The sequence below is a fragment of the Heterocephalus glaber genome, unplaced genomic scaffold (genome assembly GCF_053883595.1).
Source record: "Heterocephalus glaber isolate CG9 unplaced genomic scaffold, H.glaber_assembly_v1.0 deba00001608, whole genome shotgun sequence".
NCBI classification, from domain to species: Eukaryota; Metazoa; Chordata; class Mammalia; order Rodentia; family Bathyergidae; genus Heterocephalus; species Heterocephalus glaber.
The window spans coordinates 39,138,837-39,161,254 of record NW_028258379.1 but is presented as its reverse complement, the minus strand read 5'-3'; the positions used below and the strand labels follow the sequence as shown (position 1 = coordinate 39,161,254).

General features: G+C 47.9%; 1 protein-coding gene and 1 long non-coding RNA gene across 12 annotated transcripts in view; one reads left to right on the top strand and one right to left on the bottom strand.

The window, feature by feature from the left end:
• Nucleotides 1-286: 286 nt before the first annotated feature.
• Nucleotides 287-22,418, bottom strand: part of Ppp2r5c (protein phosphatase 2 regulatory subunit B'gamma) — a 133,718-nt gene continuing 111,586 nt past the window's right edge. For 6 of the 11 annotated variants that reach the window (XM_021244143.2, XM_004836936.4, XM_021244159.2 and 3 more), the window contains 6 exons: nucleotides 21,020-21,190; nucleotides 18,277-18,404; nucleotides 15,369-15,470; nucleotides 14,232-14,304; nucleotides 9,949-10,065; nucleotides 287-3,035 (listed from right to left, as the gene is read on the bottom strand). In XM_021244143.2, the coding sequence (XP_021099802.2) occupies nucleotides 2,904-3,035; nucleotides 9,949-10,065; nucleotides 14,232-14,304; nucleotides 15,369-15,470; nucleotides 18,277-18,404; nucleotides 21,020-21,190 (723 nt within the window). In that variant the 3' untranslated portion in view covers nucleotides 287-2,903. Of the gene's footprint in view, nucleotides 3,036-9,948; nucleotides 10,066-14,081; nucleotides 14,305-15,368; nucleotides 15,471-18,276; nucleotides 18,405-21,019; nucleotides 21,191-22,418 lie in introns of those variants that run through there. The other 5 variants (XM_087195150.1, XM_087195151.1, XM_087195152.1 and 2 more) reach the window with 2 other exon arrangements.
• Nucleotides 18,745-21,078, top strand: LOC147822874 (uncharacterized). Its single transcript, XR_015444967.1, has 2 exons — nucleotides 18,745-19,016; nucleotides 19,349-21,078. It is a non-coding gene; the product is annotated as an uncharacterized LOC147822874 (long non-coding RNA).

Here is a 22,418-nt window from a genome sequence, read left to right as displayed (position 1 = left end):
ATCACATTTGCTTCCTCAAAAAACAAGAGGTGCCTATAAAATGTTGCTCAAGCTTTTCCCATGAAAGAATTAAAAACTTGGCTTGAAGAATTGGCTTGAAAAGCTGGCACTGATCGGTGGGCTGGACGAGGGACTCCAGCTTCCCACCCTCCGGCCCCAGTCTGAGCAGCTGGCCTGGCCCTGCCCTGCCCGGCCCTGCCCTGGCCTGCCCTGCCCTGCCGCAGCCTGAGAACAGCAGCACCAGCCTGTCCCGAACCAGGACTGAATTTAGTTTCAGGATGAGCAATAAAATTCACATGTTCTTTATTTAGTCCATATAATACACTGTTTCTTAGAGTTTTTTTTTAAAATTAGATAAAAGAGCATATTAAATGGCAAGTGTATGAAGTTTCTCTTCATAAACAATGTCAAAACAAAAAGTTTTGAATTACAAAATGTTAAAAAATATGTTGGTACTTAACATTTCACTAAAACATAAGGTTACAGTTATTTTCTAAAGAAAATAATTGTGCCACTTACCTATTTTTGCTGTTTCTATGAACTTTTTTATTCTGTACATAGGACATTTTGTACAAAATATGAAGTCTACATTTTTATTACTTATTACCATAAAACAAAGATACAATGTATGTACAATAGTAAAAGGAAGCCATACTAAAGCCACACTAAAAAGACACTGGGAACTGTGACATTTCTGGTGTACAGATGCGTTGGGAAAGAGTGAAGATGCCACGCAGGACTTTATGAAGAAAAACAGTCACCAGTTTATTTTCAATGCAGGACTTTGGAGATCAGTTCGGTACAGAGTAAACAGTGTCCCTCTCTAATAACATGGAAGTCGAACAGTCAGCACAGGGAATCTGAGTACTAATGAGGAAATTTTAATAGGCCAAAAAAGTAAGTAATACTCTTGTCAAAGAAAATGAGTTTCTCTCAAAACTGTTTTTCCTTTTCCCTTATTGGTGAATGTTTGTCTTCAATAAAGAGCAGAAATAAAACCTAGACCGAAAGATGTTCTGACAGGTGGAGCGTTACATAGTCACCCCACCCTGACAGCTTGCTTTTTCCGAGGGCAGAAGGACAGGCTTCCCAGAAATCTCTCTCACCAACACACCGGACATCCGGGTCAGGGATATCTGAGAACCTACCAGCTAAGGACAGAAGTTCAAACAATGGTATATCAAAATACAGAAGACGCTGCTTTATACAATAAAAAGCACCCTTTTTCCTTCAAAAGGAGAAGGCATCTAAACATTTTTAAATCATAGGTTTCATAATGGTACAATGGATAGCTACTGTCAAGTTTCTCAGGAAGTGTTCTCCTCACCAAGTGGACTGACTGGTCCACCTCCACTGGGCAATGCTTTCCTTTTGTGCTTGCTCTGCTCTCGCCACGGGAATTCCCTCCCCGAGCTGAGTTTCCTCCAGGACACAAGGAAACAAGCGTTGTCGTCAGTGGACCTACAGGAACCCCAGCAGCAGGCGCTGCAGCCGCACAAGGAGCAATGTCTGATTTTCACAATCTTTTCATGGATACCCGAGACCACGAATAAAAATCAGATCCTAAAAGAAGCCACATTTTATCTCTTATGCATCAAGACATTTAACATTAAGTTATATATATGCCAGAGACAAAAGAAACTAGTCACTGTTTAGAATAGCAGTACACATCTCAAGTAGCTTTCAAGCAGGATAAATAAGTCAAAATACTGGCCACCCTGAGAGAAATGAAGAGTAGACAAAGCACTAAGTTTAAAGGGTTTTCTCCTCGTGCTACTCCATCTAAAACAAAAGCTTAATCCATGCAGGGAGCCTGTGAAATATATAGCAGCATTTGAAGACTGATGAAAACTCAGACACTGTTTCCTCGTGAGGTTGGGGCCCTGTGCGCTTCCTCACAGGGAGGCTCGCTCAGCGCCAGCCCCCAGCTTCCTCAAAGCCTCAGACCAAGTCACAGCAGGGCCCGTGGCCCCACGGGGCCGTTTCTGCTACTTTCCACCCCAAGGCATCTGCAGTCTGCATCAGGCCAAGAACTGGCTTAGCGCAAAATGGTCTTGCCCTAACTTTCTACAAAATGTGGAATTCTTAGACTATAATTTTATTGATTTAGGAGCCTTGTTGAAGGGCAACAGTGTAAGGAGATGAAAGTTGATTCTCCGAATAAAAATACGAACACATAATTTTACAACTCCAATTCAAGTCAAGGTAGATAGATACAGAAAGCTTTTAAAAATAAACCCCTTCTGTAAGCTTACTCTTGGAATCCTGGTGCTGTACCGGAGACCTGGAAATATGGCTTTCGGTAGATGCAAGAGAAGTAGGACATGGCGCGCACGCCACTGACCACAGTAAAGGACACCTCACAGGTGCGGCGGCCGCTCATTGTCACATCACTTCCCAGAAGGCTGTGACAACATGAAAGCAAGAGCCATTTCTGTGAGATTAAACAAAAACTGCAGGCATGACAGTCACGTGGAAACAATTTCAAAGGTTGTAAAGTCTTAAAAAATAGGCAATACTTTTTAAAACTGTTCCTCTGATTTGAAAAACATCGATGTTATCTAGAACCACCTATTTTAAAGGATCACAGATTCCGTTTGGGTAGAACATGAAGATGAGGACCAGGGTGCTTTCCTAGAGCTCTGATTTTGGGAAACCGGCTTACTTAGCGCCGTGCTGGGGTGCTGAGGACACGGTGAGAATGCCGCCATCCACTAGCTCGGCTGCCGGGGTCCGAGAAGCCACCATTGTTTGAACACCTAATCTGAGCTGAGGCAGACACGCGTTATTGCCTACAGAACGGGGCTGGAGGAAGCTCTGACTCTGAGTGACTGATGGTACGGCGCAGACAGTATGGACTTTCTACAGAACCAGGAGCGGGCAGGCCGGCCACCGCCCCGAGGCTAGGGCCCACCCTGCGAGACCAGCTCGTCGGCTCTGCAGTGAGCTTCCAAGGCCTTCTTGGTGTGGGGGTCCTGAGGCAGCTCGGACTTGCGGCGCGCAAGGGGACGGTCCTTCTTCGGATCTTTCTGCGCCTGGAATTCAAAAGGCAGTGCCATTGGCTACAAACTAAGCCATCCATCCGAGCATGAGCTCGCTGCTGACTCAGAAGCCAGGGGAGGGTTACCAAGCAGATGGGCCCTACCTGCTAAGGCTCCGTGGCCACAGCCAGGGGTGAGCGTCTCATCATGGTTTTCCATCAGAAACACCCTGTCCACTAAAACACATTCACGGCTAGTGGAGGGGCCCGAGTGCGGCACTGGCACCTGGTCTGCAGTGGGCAGGTAGCGTTTGCAGATTTCACCAGGTTCAGTAAATCCCCTACATACCCTCCTGCTGGGCTGGGATGTAGCTCAGTGGTTCTGCCCCCTGCTTCACAAGCACAAGGTCCTGAGTTCATTCCCCGGTACCAAAAAAACAAAACCCTCCTGCTTCCTACAATGGTATCAAAGCCATTTTACCACTGTGACCATTACAGAAGCATTTCAGAAAGGAGAAGTTTCCTTTGGAGGGAAATAAAAACAATGAAAAATATATTCACATCAGATCTCAATATACTTAAGCCAGTAAGATATCTAAAACCTCTATCGAAACTTTTAAAAAGATTACTTAAGATAAGATGCATTGAATGGGTCAAGTCAGGGGAGAAAACCTTCCAGCAGTTAGAAAAACTGCATTTGATTATTTACATAAAAATTTCAAATATTAAGGGAAGAAATAAAAGACTCCCTTTTCCATTCTATTCTCTTTCTGAAGTTTAGTGTTTTTTTTTTGTTTTTTTGTTTTTGGTACCAGGGATTGAACTCGGGTCCTTGCGCTTTCGAGGCAGGTGGCGGAACCACTGAACTGAATCCCCAGCCCTTTTTCTGAAGTTTAGGAAATTTTGGTTTAATTATGTTAACTAAGTGAATCTCATGTTGTGTCAGACGATTTAGATAACTGGATCTGCAATGAAAGAGGTGCCTGAGCATTCATTTTCATGAGGAATTGTTAAACAGGAGATTCCATTTGAAAGGGAGCCACTGCATTAACACCACTATTTTAAAACAAGAAACCATCCAAATCATCCAGGCAGAATGTACGTGCCAGGAGATGATGGCCAATTATTTAGCAATCTTTTTGATTCCAAGTTCTTTCCTTTGTGTTCAGGGTCTCCATCAAAATGAAGATAGTATTAAAGAAAATAAAATCAGGTGTGGTGGCACACACCTGTAATTGCAGCACTTGGGAGGCTGAGGTAGGGGGATTGCCACAAGTACGAGGCCAGCCTGGGCTACACAGTGAGTTCAAGACCATCCTGGACTAAACAGCAAGACTTTGTTTTTGTTTTTTTTTTGAGACAGGGTCTCACTGTGTACTCACTACGTATCCCAGGCTGGGCTTAAACTTGTGGCAATCCTTCTGCCTCAGCCTCCTGAGTGCTGGAAGACCTTGTCTTTTTTTTTTTTTTGGTACCGGGGATCGAACTGTGGTCCTTGCACTTGCACAGCAGGCAGGGAAACCACTGAGCTAAATCCACGGTCCAAGACCTTGTCTTAAAACAACAACAAGAAAAAAACCCCAACCAACCAACAAACCCTAAAGAAAATAGATTATTTTGTGATATATCTATTAGAGAAAACTTGTTTGAAGTGAATCATCTGACAACAAAAAAACTCAACATAGCAACTTCTCAGAGATTCCAGATCTCTGATTTGGGCATGGTGTGTAAAACGTGCTTTTCTTTGCTTTAATGAAAGATTTCAGGACCTCATAAGTCATAAATGAAAAGCCCACTTTTTGCAGAGCTGTTTTTTTTTTTTTTTTTAAAAAAGCAGGTTTCTTTGCACAGTTATCTATGGAAACAGCAAAAACATCAAGGTTTAAAAAGAACCCTGTGTGATGGTAACATTCAAGGATCATTTCCAGGAATGGGTTTCAACACCACTACTCGCCATGTAAAGGCAGGGCCTTGGTCTCTTCCCCTGGAAGCCACTTCGGGAGATGGTGCAGGGCCACAGCCCCGAGGACTGTCCATGGCCAGCCGCTGTGCTCCTGAGAGCACTTAGCTGGTACAGCAGGGTGGCCTTCAACCCATCAGAAACTCAGGTGAAATCCCACCCTGAATTTCACTCCCATTGTACGCTGCTCTGCTAGACAAAACAAAGCAGAGCAAAACCAGGATTTTTATATACACGAAATATACCACTGAAACAGGCACTCCAAAGAGAACAAACATTCTCATAGAGAAAGGCAGCAAGCGAGCCCTGGAACTGGACCCAACGAAGACAGCTGAGAAAACCAACTTGACCCAGAGCTGGTGGAAGGGCAGGAAGCCGAGGGACACAGCTAGACATTTCAAATTGGTATGTGGAGAGGGTGACTTTACAGACTACGAGAGGACAAATGAGAGAAACAGGAGGTGGGGGGAGGCATCATGCAGACGGTCGGCCTACAAGCGGGCAGGGCGTGGACAGCGGGGCTGACAGGCCTGCGTCGTGGCGGGAGCAGGATGGTGCGGCTTGAGCCGCCTCTGCGCGGACGGACAGGTGCGCGTGAGGCCCGCTGCTGGGGCAATGGCAGGACCCAAGGCGCTGCGCAGGAGTGACCTGTGAGGGTTGTTTCCTCTCATAATTCAAACTTAACTCCTTAATTTGGGCCAGCACTAATCAAAATTTGTTGAGGGGCCACGTTTCTTTCGCTCTGTCCCGCCCACCACAAGCTGGAATGACAGGGAGAAAAGGGAAAATACTTCATGTACACAAAGTGAGCCGTCAGTTCCTTGCGCCGATACAGCCTTAAACACCTCTATGCCTGTAGGGACGAGTACCGGCACTGCCCACCTTCCGCCTCTCTACACCTTCCTTACTTGCATAGTGGACATTGCTTTTCTCCCGACCAACTGTTAAAAATGAGAATTGGAACCATTTTAAATGTCTCCGATGTCAGTGTCATTCACATCAAACTTACTCATTTTCTTTGGATGTTCTGTATGAAGTTACACACGTTTCTCAGGAAATCCAAGCAGTGCTTCTGACAGGTAAACCTGAATTTCTTCAGGAAAACTGGACCAAGTACCTCCCCTGGCATGAGGTCCCTGTGCCCCTCTCTTGTGGCTCCATGACTCACCTCTCACCCTCTCTGCACCGCACATTCAAGCCAGTTTAAAGGAATGTGCAATTGTTTTAGAATCAAGTTAGCTGCAAATAAAGTTGAAAATATTCAAACTGCTAAATATAAAAATCTAAGAGCTTGATTTTTAGCTGTAACTTATGTCAGTCTAGCTACCAACTTGTGGACACTTATTTTTCCTGCAGCTTAGAACTTTTTTTTTTTTTTTTTTGCTTTAACATCATTGTTTCTGGGAATTTCAGAAAGATGACACCAAATATTTTCAAATTAAAGCGTATACCATTCAAATATTATACTTTAGAATCCACACTTCATAAATATCCTCATCTATATATGCTGAAATATAACTGAATTTTATTGATTTAATGAATTCAGTTAACCCATTGAAATCTCTAAGTCCTGACACTGGATAATATCAATCTTCCAATTCTGTTCTTTTTTCAGTTATTTTGGCTACTCTAGTTCTCTTGCATTTCCATAGGAATTTTAGAATCAGTTTGCCAATTTTTTTTTTTTTTTTGAGACAGGGGCTGTGTATTTCAGGTTGGCCTTGAACTCACCAAGATCCTCCTGCCTCAGCCTCTTGAGTGCTGGGATTACACCTGGCCAATTTGCTAATTTTTCTTTTTTTTTTTTTTGATACTGGGGATTGAATTCACAACCGAGAGAGAGAGAGAGAGAGAGAGAGAGAGAGAGAGAGAGAGAGAGAGAGAGAGAGAGAGAGACAGAGAGAGACAGAGAGAGACAGAGACAGACAGAAAAGCCAGCTGGGACCCAATGGCGACTGTGTGAATTTGGGGAGAAGTGACTTCTCCTTGGCATCATCTTCCCACCTGAGATTCACTTTCTGACTTGGGAACATGATCCACAGAGATCTGAAGGGAAGGTGTGTGGGGGGGTGATTTTTGTCTGTTTATTTGTTTTTTTGGTACCGGGAATCCAACTCAAGACCTTGCGCTTGGAGGCAGGCAGTGGGACCACTGAGCTAAATCCCCCACCCAAAAGAGTGTATGGAGATAGTTCTTTGTTTTTCTTTTTTATTTTTTGTACCAGGGATCGAACTCGGGACCTTGTGCTTGTGAGGCAGGCACCAGAGCCACTGAGCTAAATCTCCAGCCAAGGGGGGGTGATTTTTGTAAGAATGTTAATTACACAATTATACAACTGAGTTATATAACCCAGTTTCAGGAATCACAAAAACAAACAAGGAAGCAAAGGGGCCATAGGAATTCTCCCAGAAATATCCTGTCCACATCTCTCTTTGGAGCTAGATGGGCAGAGATGCAGGGCCGGTTCCTCCTGTCGCCCATAGGCATCCTCCTGGAAGAGCACCTGTCCAGCTAAGGTCAGAGGACCCAGGGCCCAGCCGGGAGGGGAGGGCTGCACTGGGTGGCTACAAACATGGGAGCCCACTGTGTCTCTGGTACTGGGCGCTGGACCCAAGGCTTTGTGCATGCTGGCCAAGCACTCCAGCACTGAGCCACATGCCCAGGCATTTAAAATAGTGTTATTTTGAGCCATGGTCTTGCTGCATTGCCTCAACCTCTCAAGCAGCTGGGATCACAGGTGTGCACCACCATGCCTAGCCCCAACCCACTCTTGGAGACAGTTTTACTCCAGACAAGAATGCTATTTTGGTCTGCATTCTTGAACAAGTTCTTGATCTATTACAGAATAGAAGTAAATGGTAAATATGTCTCAGCTTCATTATATTTTGGGCACAGTTTATGCTTTTTCTAGCTTTGATTTTGACTTAAAGAATGTAACAAAAAGAAAATTCTCCAACCTTCAAATATTTAATGTGTAAGAAATAGGTTTATCTGGGCATGGTGGTGCATGCCTGAAATCCCAACACCTGGGAGGCTGAGGCAGGAGGGTCACAGTGAGTTTGAGGCCAGCCTGGACTACACAGTGAGACCTTGTCTCAAAAGAAAAAACAAAAAAAGAAATAGATTGTAAACCATCAACTTCCTTTCAATGTTGTATGGCCCAGGTGTCTTAAAAATGAAAGAAGGTTACAAATTCCCAGGCATGCTTCTCCATAGAGTGGACAACATCCTGATTTGCTTCTGAGTGTCGGCAGGTAAGGGGCCAGCTGGCCTGCCTATGACCAACTTTGTAAAATCGAAATGAGAATCCAAAAAGTGCCCTGCGTCCCTTGCCAAACGTGGTGGTGGCGCAGGCCCATGACCCCAGCACCCAGGAGGCAGTGGACTGAGAGTTCAAGGTCAGCCTGGGGGGACAGCAAGACCCTCTCAAACAGACAAACAAAAACCAAACCAAACATCTCTTTCCAAGTTAAAAAAAAAAAATCAAGAAGGAGGAAAATAACACCCTTTAAACAGGAGAGAAAATACAGATTTTCATGTTTTGATGAAATCTACTCACTGCTAAGAATGATCATCACGAGGAAAGTGCTGCACAGACTCCAACTGAAGTAGTTAAAACAGTAGCTACTGGTGTTCAGTAAGGTTTCAGTTTTCCCACTCCACTTTCAGTATTTTCCAGCTCTAAGGAGCTGCAAGTATTCATGCCCGTGTTTTTGCTTCTAACCTGAGCGTGGATTAGCGTGGCAGGGAGACACTGGGGACTGGGACAACCACAGGGCCCGGGGCTGCTCAGTAGAAACAGGACTCTGGCCGTGCTCGTGACCCCAGTCTTCCAGCAGCCACAGTAAAGATATACAGCACAGCAATTTTATTTAACCCAGAGGGGCCAATGTATGACCATCCTGACACATGATCAGCAATTAAAACGACTGCTTTGCTTCTCTCCTCATACTGAGCCCTGCAGTGTGTGCCTGTTTATGCCTATAGCACGGCCTGCTTCAGGCTGGCACCGTCTCAAGCACTCTGCACACACACGTGGCTCGCAGCTGCCGTGGGGACAGCACGGCCAGGACTGGCTACATTGAGCTCCTTTTAGTGCCTCATCCTGTCTCATCAGCGGGGATATATGATTTTCTTAAATCAAACAAAAGAGATTTCAATAAGCTCTCTCTATGTAACTGTGCTCCTAATGACACTGGCACTTATAAACCACAGGTAAAAGGTACGCACTAATAGCTTAGTTTCAGCCAACTCACTCTTTACCTTGCAGAATTTTAGTGCTAGTTGTGTTCAGGAATTCTTTCCCAGGCCAAAGAGCGCTAAAGTTTGTACGTCAGAAAAGCCAGTGTCCCCAGGCCATTTAGGGTTACGTCTGTTTCCAGGTACTTGAAACCCAGAAGAACACAGGGCCCAGCGCTGCTCAGGCCAAGCAGGACTCTGGCCTGGCCCTGGAAGGCCTGTCTCTGCAGGGTCCGACTCTGGAGGAAGAGCCGTCCTGGGAGAATCCAGATCCTGCCTAAGACAGTAGAGCTGGACCACAGAGCGGGCGCACCATGGGCCTCCTACAGAGGCCCGCCTGCCGCCAGGCCCCGGCCCAGACCCTCCCAGAGGGACAAGGACCGAGCAAGGGATGTTAATAGCTGCCAGGAGAGCTGAAGGGAGCATCTCTGCATCAGAGCAGAAGTAAGAGGGGTCCAAAGGGAAAAGCAAGATATTACCGCTCAGCTTTAGCTTGAGCTCAAGTTAACATTTAAAGAATAGATCAGAGTTGAGGTTATTATTGTTAAAAATGAAGAAACACATTTGCAGGCACATATTTAGTCATTAAAAATCGCTTCTAGTAATTTGATCACTGAGATGTGGAGGTAAAATGTTTCCTATGAGACTACCAAAATTTAACTTTCGCTCGAATGAAAGGCACTGGCACACATGGCGTCACCTCCTGAGCACATGTATTCTTAGCTGCTCTGCAGAGGGCACCTCCCCGCTGGGCTCAGTGCACTGTTACCTGACGAGCCTCGTCGTTCACTGTCTTTCTCAGCATCTGCACATCTTCAAACAGAGGCCCATCTGTCTCCATTGCAACCGGCATGCTCACGGTGCTGGCTTGGCTATACACTGTGTACTGCAATGCAAAGTGTGGAGTCACTCTCGGTAGGTGCTCGGCTCTGCACTCCTGCCAGGGACACGTCTTCCCCGTCACCCTCCCTGGGGGCCCTCTCCTGCCGGAAGCCCACTCAGGGAGATAAACTTGCCCACTGCAGTCTGCAGGCCCTGCTGCCTGCCGAACACCAGAAACCTGTTGTCCACCTGCAGTCCAGGCCACGGGACTGGACTCCTGCAGGTCCCAGGTCACTCCACGTCCCTCTCATGAGCCCCTGTGTCTGACACACTGCTGGCCCATAGCCACCTTTAGCCTCTGATGTTCTGGCTCCATGGGAGCCAAACCCACGCAACATGGCGAGGCTGGTCCTGGGCTGCTTCATGGCCAGCACCTTCGTGTCTCACTGCCTGTCCTCTGCTCATGACTGCAGATGCAGTGGTCTCCTCCTTGATTTTCTAACATCAACCTCGAGGAGGTGGCTGGCCCTGCATGCCTCTCTTCCTTTGTCCCATATTTTTAGGGTCTCCCTAACTTGCTTAAGCTTTTTTGCCACATCTACAGTATCTTGCTCACAACTAAAGCAAACTCGACCTGGATTAGCCCTTTGGGCCCCTTGCCGCCTTCCCCCTCGCTGCCTGCACTGGAGCTGCTGGCAGGGCTACTGCTTGTCAGGACCCCTCTGTTCAGGGTGCACTTCCACTGCTCCCCCTTCCACTCCTCCTGGCTCCGGGTGGGCCAGGTTGGCGGGAATTGCAGGTGGCTTGTCACCAGCCAGGACCCTGGCCCACAGGCTTTCTGCTTCTGGGAGCAGGAAGGAGCCCAAATGCCTGCTGTGGTCGGAGCCGTGCTGAGTGCTTCCCTCCTGGGACTGTGCAGGGGCTTCGAGGACCAAGGCACAGAGGGCCAGGCATCTGTGCTCCCAGGGGGCAGGAAGGGAGGCCGGGACTCCACCCAGGCCGCTGTCCACCCACACCCCCAGCCTTGGCAGCCCTCTGTCCATGAGTGCTGTCCACGGACAGTACCTTAGCGCTGGCCTCCTCATCACCTGGCTCCTCTGTCTGGTTTCCGCTCTCATCTCTCGCACAGCCACTGGCCCAGGATACCCTCTGCCTCTCTTATGCTGCACCCTCCTGGCTTCCTTGTGGCAGGGGACACCTGCCTTTCTCCTCTGCCTGTTTCTGGGATGACAGGCGTCAGCCCTTTCTGAGGCTCTCACCACCCAGTGAGCTCAAGCCCTCCCTCTTCTCAACTCTACGTCCACCAGGCAGTCCATGCCCCTCCAAATCTTTGGAAATGGGCCACTCCCTTGCTAGAGCCAGCTTCCGGGCTGTTTCTCCCCCCAGCACTAATGGTTCTCAGTCCTCTGGTGCCACCTGCTCTGCCAAGCATCTCCCTCTCCTCCTGGAGGCCCCTCTGGGCCAGGCCTGTCCTGGCCCATCTGCTTGCTGTCACCAGTAGGGCTCCCGAAAACCACGTCTATCTGTGCCACTTTCTCTTGCCAGCTCTTTCACATTTTGGGGGAAAAGGTCCAGCTCCCCAGCCCCACGTGTAACCCTAGCCGGTCCTTTCCACGAATGACACCCCTCCGGCACCAACGCCTGGGGTTGCTGTCCTCCCCTCTGCCTCGGCCTCACCCTGTACACACACGGCCCTGCCCCGTGCTGGCCTGGCCACTGCCACCTGGCCTCTTCCCTGGGCTGCCCCACACCCACGTGCTTTCCTCAGAAGTCTGAATCCACGCACCCACCTCCCACGCCATCTCTAGCACATCTGTGTGTGTCACAATGTTTTCCCTGGGCTCCCCAATGGACCTGTGTCTTGGTCTCATCTTTGCTTCCTTGGAAACTTGCAAGATTCAGCATACCCTGCATCCTGTCTCTGGAGGCTCACAGTGAGATGGGGAGGTACGGAAATATAAGTCAGTGTGATACTCGGGAGATGGTGCCGAGAGAGATGTTTTTGAAGCCAACATTTTGGCGCTTGGCTGCTCCAAGAAAAAGCCAGTGCTCGCAGCAAACTACAAACACACAGGCACCGCAGGAGGGGCCTCTTACGAGACATACAGGCCTTCAGTGAGGTGGGGGGGCCGCTCCCAGGAAGGGACAAGATGGCGGCCCCTCCCCGGGTGTCCACTGCCGCACCTAAATGAAGTTCACAGTAGCGCTTCAATCGCACGAGTCCCATCAAAGTCAGGGGAAAGAACTGCCAGGGTGTTCCATGGCTTCTTTGGGTGGATTAGGAGAAACTGTCTAGGTTAGAAACCTTCAGTATTTTAGGACTGCAAAAAATTAATTGTGTGAGACCCTGAAAGATCACGATGAAGCTGCCACGACTGTGAGCACAAACACGACAAAGCCCTGGAGGCACCGCAGCTCCCTGCGTGTCGGCAGCCTCGTGCCGCGTGCTCCGCGTCCCCAGCATGTGCTTTGGGAAGGCCGCCTGGGGAGGAGCAGAGGCAGAGGGCGCCCCCAGAACCTCTCTACCTCCTGGAAATACAGCCAGCAGGTCAACTCCAACAGGCAAACGTGGGCTGGCAGCCAAGTGCCACCCCCAGTGGTTTCATCTGGCAGTGAGCATGCTGCGACACCCTCCAGCTCCACTGCTGAGAAGTCAGGATGAGCTCTCTCAGGAGAACGAAAAGCAAGTTCTCAGGCCGTATTTCCAGCTCTGAGGTGTTAACCCATGAAGTATTTTCCACTTGCAGACACCATACACAGAGGCAGGGGACACAGATGGACGGTCCACACAGAGGCAGGGAGTAAAGGAGGGAGGGAGGTCCCCAGAGCTCCAAGGCCACACCCCACTTGCATTCGTTCTCTCCACAGACAGTTTAAGGAGCAAGCAGCAGGAAGAGACAAGGTTATACGGGGAAACTCAGGAAATGAGCTCGGTGCATGTTCAGAAGGAACATCTGATGCAGTTGGTAGGGAAACCAGGCCACATGCCACACACACTATGCAATGGCCAGCTCTTCCTCAGCTGTGACGTCAAGTTTAGGGCTATCAAAGACATACAGTTGCGAGTGCCATTCAGCTTTCCTATGGTTTACAGCTCTTGACTGTAGTTTGATCAATGGGAATACAGGCCAAATGTTGTTATATAGGTAACATACCTATATAACACTGTATATACTGTTAACTTTATTTTCATGTATCACTTTTTTTTTTTTTTTTGGTACCGGGGATCAAACTCAGGACCTGGCGTTTACAAGGCAGATGCCGGAACCACTGAGCTAAATCCCCAGCCCGTCATGTATTACTTTTTATTAAACACCAGAGATGAAAAAGCCTTTATCCCAATTTAATTATGTATACCACTCACCAAGAGAAGTAACTGTTTAGTAAAATATTCTCTTCTCTGGTGAGTTGAGGCAAGTCTGAGACTTCTTAGTGTGTCAGATTCACACAAATGATTATCATTAAGTGTCACTGTTATAACCAGGGATAAGGAAGACATGTGCATAAAACAATGCTCTGATCATTTAGACCCACGCGCATAAACCCGAAAGCGCACAGCAGCCCTGGGTTAGCCCGAGCTGCTCCCATGCAGGGACCAGCTGGCTAACTGGCAGCTCCAAAGGTGTGACCAGCTGCAGGGTGCTGCACCAACCTGCTAGGGTGGAAGAAGGGTTAGTGCTAGCGGCAGAATTTGGTTAATTTCAAGAAAAGAAGACATCAACTTCATACTTCATCTATTTAAAACTGAATTTCCTTTCTTTTAGAAATAACTTGATATTAAAAAGAAAGGGAAATGTGGTTTTACTATGGCATCTAAGACACTGGAGAAAGAAAGCAAATTACAGTTTTGGAGAGGTTATATCCTGATTTCCTTTTTACCACAGTATTTTTTTTTTTGGTAGCAGGGATCGAACTCGGGTCCTTGTGCTTGCAAGGCAGGCAGCAGAACCACTGAGCTAAATCCCCAGCCCATACCACAGTATTTTTAAGATTAGTATCTTATTTAAAAATCAGAAGAAAAAAATCCATCAATTCTGTGGTAAAAATGTGGATAAAGAAAGTACTTGTCCAAGAGGAGGATTACAAAGTTGAAAAGTATTCTTTTATTGTAGACATTTCCATATACAATGTTAGTGAAATTGACCCCCTGCCCCCTGGTGACACATACCCCTAGCTTATAAATATCCAGGCAACACCCCTGACAGGTCATGTTACTCTCTTTTTTAGTACCTGGGGATTCGCTTTGGCTAGATTTTCTATTTTAACCCATGCTTCTTCTCGCTCTTTCATTTTTAGCTTCTCTCTGAAAAACAGTAAAATGTCACTTGTGTTAGAGATGAATCACATGCAAGGGACACACACAGGAGCACGGACGCGCTCGGCACCCCGAGACCTCTCTCCTGTCCCTTCCGGCCACTCCACATGCTCACAGCACTGCTCACAGCGGACACAGTGTGCAGAATGAGCTTAACTGGCCAAGACTTAGAGAAAAAGATTTTAAAAAGTAAAAGCCCTACATATTTATTTAACTAGTCTAATAATTTAAATTCTTCAAAAAAATCTTATACAAGTGAATCTTGTTTTCATCTTTCTGATTATTTGCTTCTTCATAGGTAATTTTTTTTAGTATTTTTAAATTTTATTATTTAAAAAATTAATTTTAATGGTACATTTCAGATCTACATAATGATCACAGTCATCATAGGTATTTAGTGCCTGCACATGATACACCTCGCTTCTTCTTTCTTCCCCCTCCCCCCATCCCTTCCACCCTTCTTCCCCTCCTTATTTACAAAAGCTTTGTTTCCATTTTTCCTTCTATTCTCTTCCCCCATTCCCTACCCGGGCTCTCCTTCCCACCTGAGCGTTCTGTTCCTATTTCACAGTATCTACGAACTAGGAGGAGTCACGTGGTCATTAATCACATGATTATGTTTCTGGCAGGGACACTGTGCTCGTCCCCTGGACCATCCCTGGGCAGATGGGTGCTCTGAAGCCCTCAAAGCCACAAAAGCAGGCCTAGACTAGACTCCCGAGGATGCCCAAGTTACGGAGCTTGCTCAATTAGAATACGACACGCTGAAATGCAGATTCTTACTGTAACACAGGTTACACACATGGTCACCTTTATGTGTCAGTCCCAATCATTAGGCTCTTGATCTCGTATACACTGTACAAAGATGATTAAACTAGAGGGGAGGGGACAGCGAACTTTAACCATGTGCTGTTTCAAAATAAGTCACAATAACTAAGTTTGAATTTGCTCTCCATGTACAAGAGGACCAGTTTTGCTCTAAAGTGAAGAACAGCTTTTTAGGACAATTCAAGATGAAGGGAAAAAAAATCTGGGGAACAGTAGTAACTTACTTCAGTTTCTCTGCTTTAAACTGTTGGGTGCAGTCATCAAATAGCTTCTGGTTCATTTCCATGAAGAGTTTCAGGGCGTTGTATATCAAGCCATGTATCGTCCTGCAAAGAAAACTTGACAATAAAACTTGGACACTGGACCTGGTTCTTCTTCCGCCCTCCCTCTGCCATAGTCCCTCCCTTCCCAAACTCTTTAGGCTGCTTCATGCACCACAGCCCTTCACTCCACTAGTTTCCTCGGCCTGGTGGGATGTGTGTGTGTGTGTGTGTGTGTGTGTATGTTGTATGTGAGTGACACTGAGGATGGAACCCAGGCCTTGCACACTGCTAGGCAAGTGCTCTGCTCAACCACTGAGCTGCATCCCCAGCCCTTTTTAAAAATTTTATTTTGAGACAGTTTCGCTAAGTTGCCCAGCCTGGACTCAAACATGCAATTCTCTTGCCTCAGCCTCCTGAGTAGATAGGATTACAGGCCATTTCTGTTTTCCTGAGTCAGCCACAAAATTCAGCAGGCTTCTATCAGGCTCCTCTGAGCTCACTGTCCTGGCTAGCAGCAGCCAGACCCCTACCTTGCTTAGAAACTGAATAAAAAATGTTGAAACTTGAACAAATACAATTAAGACTGAATTACACAGGGGACAATAACGGAAACACTGTATCCCTTATAAATGTGAGTTTCCTTTCATCTTACTCACGGAGGACAGAAAAGTTAATGTGAATAATGCCAGTAGTTGAGAGTGTGTCTCAACGTTGGAGGACTTGCTGATTAGCATGTTTGAGGCCTTGGGTTTGACTCTCAGCACTGTGAAAAATGAAACAAAACAAAACAAACCACCCCCAAACCAACAGAAACGAAAATGAGCAAAACTCAAATAATGCCAAAGCAGAGCTTTGGAAGGTAGAGAATAAAATTATCAAAACCAGCTCAATCAAAAGCCAGCTCTCAGACAGCACACATACTAACTGTCTGGGTCTGATTTCTGGCTTCTCCAGTTACCAGCTCCACGTCCTTAGACAAAATCCTTAACTTCCATAAAATGGGGAACCAAGAGTAGCTACCTTGTAAGATGAGAGCGCTACACATGCAAATGTTCCTGGAATATTGTTTGATATATATTGCCATAGGATTTGTTTAATAAAATGTAATAAATACATAACTTGTTTTAAGAACCTCTCCAAAACTAGCTGTCTGGCTTGAGGCACATGGAGAGGGACCAAGGCCCTGTGTCCCCGGGTGCAAGCTGAGCACCCATGCGTGACAGGAAGCAGATCCCGGTCCACCTCACATGGTTTGGGCAACAATACAAAAGCAGTTAAAAAATAAGCAAGCAGGGCCGAGGATTTAGCTCAGTGGTTCCGCCGCCTGCCTCGCAAGTGCAAGGTCCTGAGTTCCATCCCCAGTACCAAAAAAAAAAGCAAGCAAAACCCAAAGGACTTTATTCCAAATCCTAATACTTTTGATCGACTTTATAATGAAACACTTAGCAATGACAGTGCCAAAGCCAGTTACCAGTTGTGTGTCTGCATCAGGCCACACACATACTGCATTACATGGAGAGAGCACAACTCTGGGCCTCGTATCACCTGCTGTGTTCACTAAAAACCCAGATGTGGCAAAGGAAACGCTGCTAGAAGCTGAAATGCCCACAGCCACCACTGTCAACCCAGTGCTCGGCGGTGGCTCCCACCGCTCCAGCACCAGGGCTAAACCTACAGCTCTGAAGCCAGTGCCAACACTTGCTAGGGGCCTGCCACACACCAGGCGCTTTATGGGCATCGGCTTTCTTTAATTCATTTTCAACTGAAGGTGGTGGGAAAGGAAAGCACTTTATATATACTAATATCACCCTAATTAACCAACCCAACACTGTGGTGGGTTTCCAGAGGAGGAAGTGGCTGAGGAAGACCTGGAGACCTGCCCGCCCAGGCCCGGCAGTCACGAGAGCCAAGCCTGCCTGGCTCTCATCTGCCATCTCTGTCCTCCTGGCGCCCATGCTCAGGGGACTCTGGACTCACTGCTGGGACCAGGCCTGCTCCGTGGCCTGGCTGCCACCACGTGGCTTCTCTGGGAGGGAAGCAGGCAGCCTGCAGTTTGGGCAGGCAGGACAGAGGTGCTCGGCCCTCCCAGTTCTGCTTTCCTGTCTGCGGGATGAGGGCAGGCTCGATACCATATCTCTGTGCTTCCTGCTTTCACCTGTCATTTACGGTGAAAATGCACAAGGTGGGTGAAACACCCTGGAGCCCACATTCATTTGAATGATCTGAGTATTAAACACGACCTGGTGCCCACAGGGATAGTTTCCTTTCAAGGTCTCTGAAGGTGGCCCTGGATTGGCTCACTTCGGCATCCTCATTAGGTGGAGTGGGACAGAAGTGAACAGCAGACTCCCTGGGCTGTGTTTGAGTCACTGCTCACCGCTCCACCCTCCTGTCTGAAGGCAGTGCCCACAGCAGGCGGCCTGGGTTCTCACAGGACTCCTGGGATGGGGTGCAGGGCTCAGGGACTGGCTGGGAATCGCTGGGCGGCTGCTGTGGTCCTGCTGACACTGAGCCATGGGAGCTCCACGGTGGCCTCAGGAGAGGCCTGGAAGGTGGTACAGACCAGGGGGCCTCTGTGTGGGCATGCAGCGGGCGGGGAGCACAAGAGAAGGCCACACGCACAACCACACTGCCATTTAACTTAAAAACCTCAAAGAAATCAATCACTTAAAAATAGATATTAACATTTGAATTTTTTTTTTTTTCTCTTAGTACCAGGGATAGAACTCGGGACCTTGCGCTTGTGAGGCAGGCACCGGAACCACTGAGCTAAATCCCCGGCCCTAACATTTGAATTTTAATTTTGATTACAGTAAAGGTAAATCATGCAACATCTAATAGCCAAGAAAGATAGCTCCTTCTTTCTTACTTGTTCCAATGGGTCTTGGAGTTGCGGTATAGGGATGGAAACATGATGGGCAGGATCTTTGCTGCGTTGTCACTGATTAAGCTCATAATGTATTCATTGTTCCAGTAATACAGCGCTCGCTCTGCCACCTGCAAGACAGGGGCGCGACCTCGGTGAGCATGTTAAAGGTACTGCTATGCACATCTTACTGGGAAGCCTGCAAACGGGACCATCACGCCTCCTTGTAATTCCTGTAATTTCTCCCATATCCAGAAATCAAGAACATCATCATTGGTTTCACTGTTCCGTGAACATTTATGCTCAATACCAGCCTGGATACTGGGGATACAAGTCACTGCCCAGCACCTAACACCTGTCTATGTGGTCTCTGCTGTGAGATGTGGTGTGGTGAACAGAGGATGGCGATTTTCTAGTTTACTAGAGACCAGAGTCCTGTGAGAGGCAGTGCACGCGGTGGGAAGTGTGGCTTCCTCCCGGAGGTGGTGCATTGAGCCACACCCTGCGACATCACGGAGGGCAGCAGAGGAGCAGCCAGCTGGGGCCAGGGCAAGGTCACATCCCGGGCTTCCTCCCCCATTCTGTCTCCCAATCAGACAGCAGGCAGAGCCGCTCCCCGCCCAACCACAGGCTGACACCATGGGCTGCTGGAGGGACACAGAGCACAGGAGGACAGCATTCCTGCCACCAGGAGTCTAGAGACTGTGATCACAGCGTGGTGGTGCAGGAGGAAGCCCAGGGAGGTGGGTGAAGCTCAAGAATTGGGGTCAGCTCCCCAGAGGATGTGAAGGGGGAGCTTCGGAACACTGGGGTGAGCCTGCTGGAGGAGGGGGAGGGTCTGAAACTGCAGTGCGTGAGGCAAAAGAGAAACACTGGCATTAACAGTTTCTGGGATAATTCTTATTTAAGAGTTTTGTACTTTCAAAAAGTATCTGTCTGCCCATCCATAAATAAATATACATAGAGGGAATATTTAAGCTTGATCTAGAAAGCAGAAGCCTAAGATGCTTGATGGCCTGAGTTTTAAATTCTGCTTCTGTTTTTTTAACATCAGCTTTTTTTTTTTTTGTGATAGAAAAATGAAGAATGAGCTGGCCTCACATGTATGCTTTTGGAAGTTCTGGAATGTGCTTTGTGCTGATCTGAGTCCCCCAAGAAGCAGAAGCCAAGATAGGACCCCACACTGGGGAGCCTCAGAGAGGAAGAACGAGGCGGCCCGGCAGTGATGGAGAGGCCCAGGGTCCCTGCGTGGCTCCCTGGACCAGGGCCCCATGTGCTGCTCACTCTGTCCCGGGAGGGGCCCAAGAGGGACAGCAGGCCCTGTCCCACCCACGCACTCCTTGCAGTGCAGGCACAGCCCCTCTGCTTCCCACCACAGGCTCCTGTGAAAAGTGCACTGGGTGACGCCACCCATCCCTGTCTTCCCCGGGGAACACACCATCCCCTGCGGTGGTAGCTACTTGTGCAGCTGGGAGGGGGTTCCAGTTCTCAGAAACTTGGCTCTTCTTGGCTCCCTGGGGTGCTGATCCCTCAGCTTCTACGGCTGCTGCTCACCCCATGAGTTTTGAAAACCACGACTTTCCTGTCCAGGAATTGTAAGGCGAAGACACCCAGTGTCCCCTCCCCAGCTGCCCCCCGCCCCCCAAGCGAAGCGCTCATGGCCCTGAGCTTGCTCACTCACAGGCCACATGCGGTGCTTCCCCAGTGGGACCCTCTGTGCCTGCTTTCCTGCCATCCCCATGAAGGCCTGGGCCACTCACATGGTCCTGTGAGAGGAGGGAAGCCAGCAGGTCCAGCTGGGTAGGGCCCGCATGTGCCAGTGCAGGGGAGGCTGAGGCCTGCCTGCGGGAGAGGGAGCGGAGGGGCATAGTGGGGAGTGACCGGCTGGGCTGCCCTGCATACAGGAATGTGGAGTGAGAAGACTTAGAAATACTGTTTAGAGAATGGGGACACAAATTCCTCAGATGCCAGAAACAAAGAGCTTATGAAGGGAGAGAACCCCAGAGCAAGAGGGGTGCTCTACCACTGAGCACATCCCCAGCTCTTACTGTGAGACAGGCTCTCATTAGGATGCCAGGCTGCCCAGGGTGGGCTCAAACGTGGGACCCTCCTGCCTCAGCCTCCCAGAGTGCTGGGGTCACAGGCCTGCGCCACACATTAGCCCAGAGCTGGAAGCCTTCATCATCACACCGTCTATGATTAATACTGATAATCAGTTGTGGAAGATGAGGTCACATGGATGTGGAGGAACACTGAGCCTGAAGACAGACAGCTTCACAGAGAAGCTAAGCTTTTTAAAATTTTAATGTTTACATTTTGTTGTACTTGAGATTGAACCCAGCATCTCCAGCATCCAAGGGAAGGGCTTTTGTCACCGAGCTACACCCCCAGACCTTTTTATTTTGAGACAGGGTCTTGCTATGTAGCTCAGGCTGGCCTTGAATTTGCGATCTTCCTGCCTCAGCTTCCTGAGAAGCCGGGATTACAGGCGTGTGGCACCATGTCTGTTGAGAAGCCGTGCTGAATCATTCTTATTGTGAAAAATATTTTCAGTCAGAACAAACAGGATATTAAAGTCTATTTAACAGGATTAAAGTTTTATCATCTAGTCTTAAAGTATGCGTTAAAAACATGAATTTTACCTTTAAATTGCATGAGAAACAAACCAGGACCAGCTGTGCCCTAAACTCTTAATTTCCAAGTGAACAAGCTGAGTAATGTAATTATCGTCCCCAAACCCACATACCTGGAAGTGCGGGCTGGAAACACATTTGGCTAATTGTCGGAAAAGAGGCTCCATGATCTTCACGAATTCGGACGGCTCGATGACATCTAAAATTTCTTCTAATTCATTTAAGAACATTACTTCTTTCGGACTGTGAGTCTTTGGCCAGTATTTGAGAAGTGCCATGACCACCTTTGAAAGAAGCAGCAGAGGCAGTGACGGTGTGAAGGGTGGGAAACTGTTTCCCCCAGGTGTCCCCACTGCAAAGCAGCAGAGAGGACCACAGATTCGGAAACCAGCCATCAGATAAGCAGGTCTAATTTTATATGGTCTGGAATCACGGTTTTGTTTTGTTTTGAGATAGAGTCTCGGCTTTGTAGCCCAGGCTGGCCTTGAACTCATGGTGATCCTCCTGCCTCAGCCTCCTGAGTGCTAGGATTGCAGGCATGCGCTCCATGCCTGCCCTGCAATCACAGTTTTAAATGACAGGACACATTCTTCACATTCTTCCTGACCAAATGCCATTTCAGTAAGCCAGCTCCTCTGGGTGGGTGGTGCTGGGGAAACCAGGGCCTGCTGTATGCTAGGCAAGTGCTTTACCACTGAGCCATGTCCCAGCCCCAGTCAGTTTGTTTAATTAAAAAGGAAAGAAAGAAAGAGAGAGAGAGAGAGAAAGAAAGAAGACAAAAAAATAAGCAGATCAGAGGTGGTGGTGCATGCCTATAATCCCAGCACTTGGGAAGCTGAGGCAGGAGGATCACTGTGAGTTTGAGGCCTGCCTGGGCTCCAAATGAGTTCAAGGTCAGGCTGAACTACATAGTGAGACCCTGTCTCAAAAAAAAAAGCAAAAGAATTAGCAAAAGTAAAATCAGGGGTGATCATGCAGAGCACATGAGTTTGTGTATGTGTTCTAGTGTGGAAGTAGCCAGTTTTGAAACTGTTGGCAACATATACATACACCCACAATTCATTTTTTCATTTTTCAAATAAACTGACAGTTCACATGTGTGTACACATAAACACACACACATATGTGCATACAGCAGACACCACAAGGAGAGCTGTGAATGCAGCTGTTGTTAACACACCTGCATGTGCCTCAGTGGGAGGAAACTGTGATCAGGCCCACCTGGCTCTGGCAGGTGTGAGCGCTCACAAGGGCTGGAAGTGCTCACTTGGGGGAGATCCGGTGGGCGTGGCCTCAGTGGGAACAGCATCACTCAGCGTGAGATGCCTTCAACCGGACCGTGTGGCCACCTAATTCGTGATATCCCATGTTATGCTGTTTGCCCAAGTCCCACAGCTAGAAAGAGTTTCTGTTGGGTAATCTTTCCTTTTTTATTTGTTCCTCTAATTTCTAAATACCCTATACAATCAGACAAGTAGAAAATACTGGATCTGACTCAATGTAGAGTTTGAA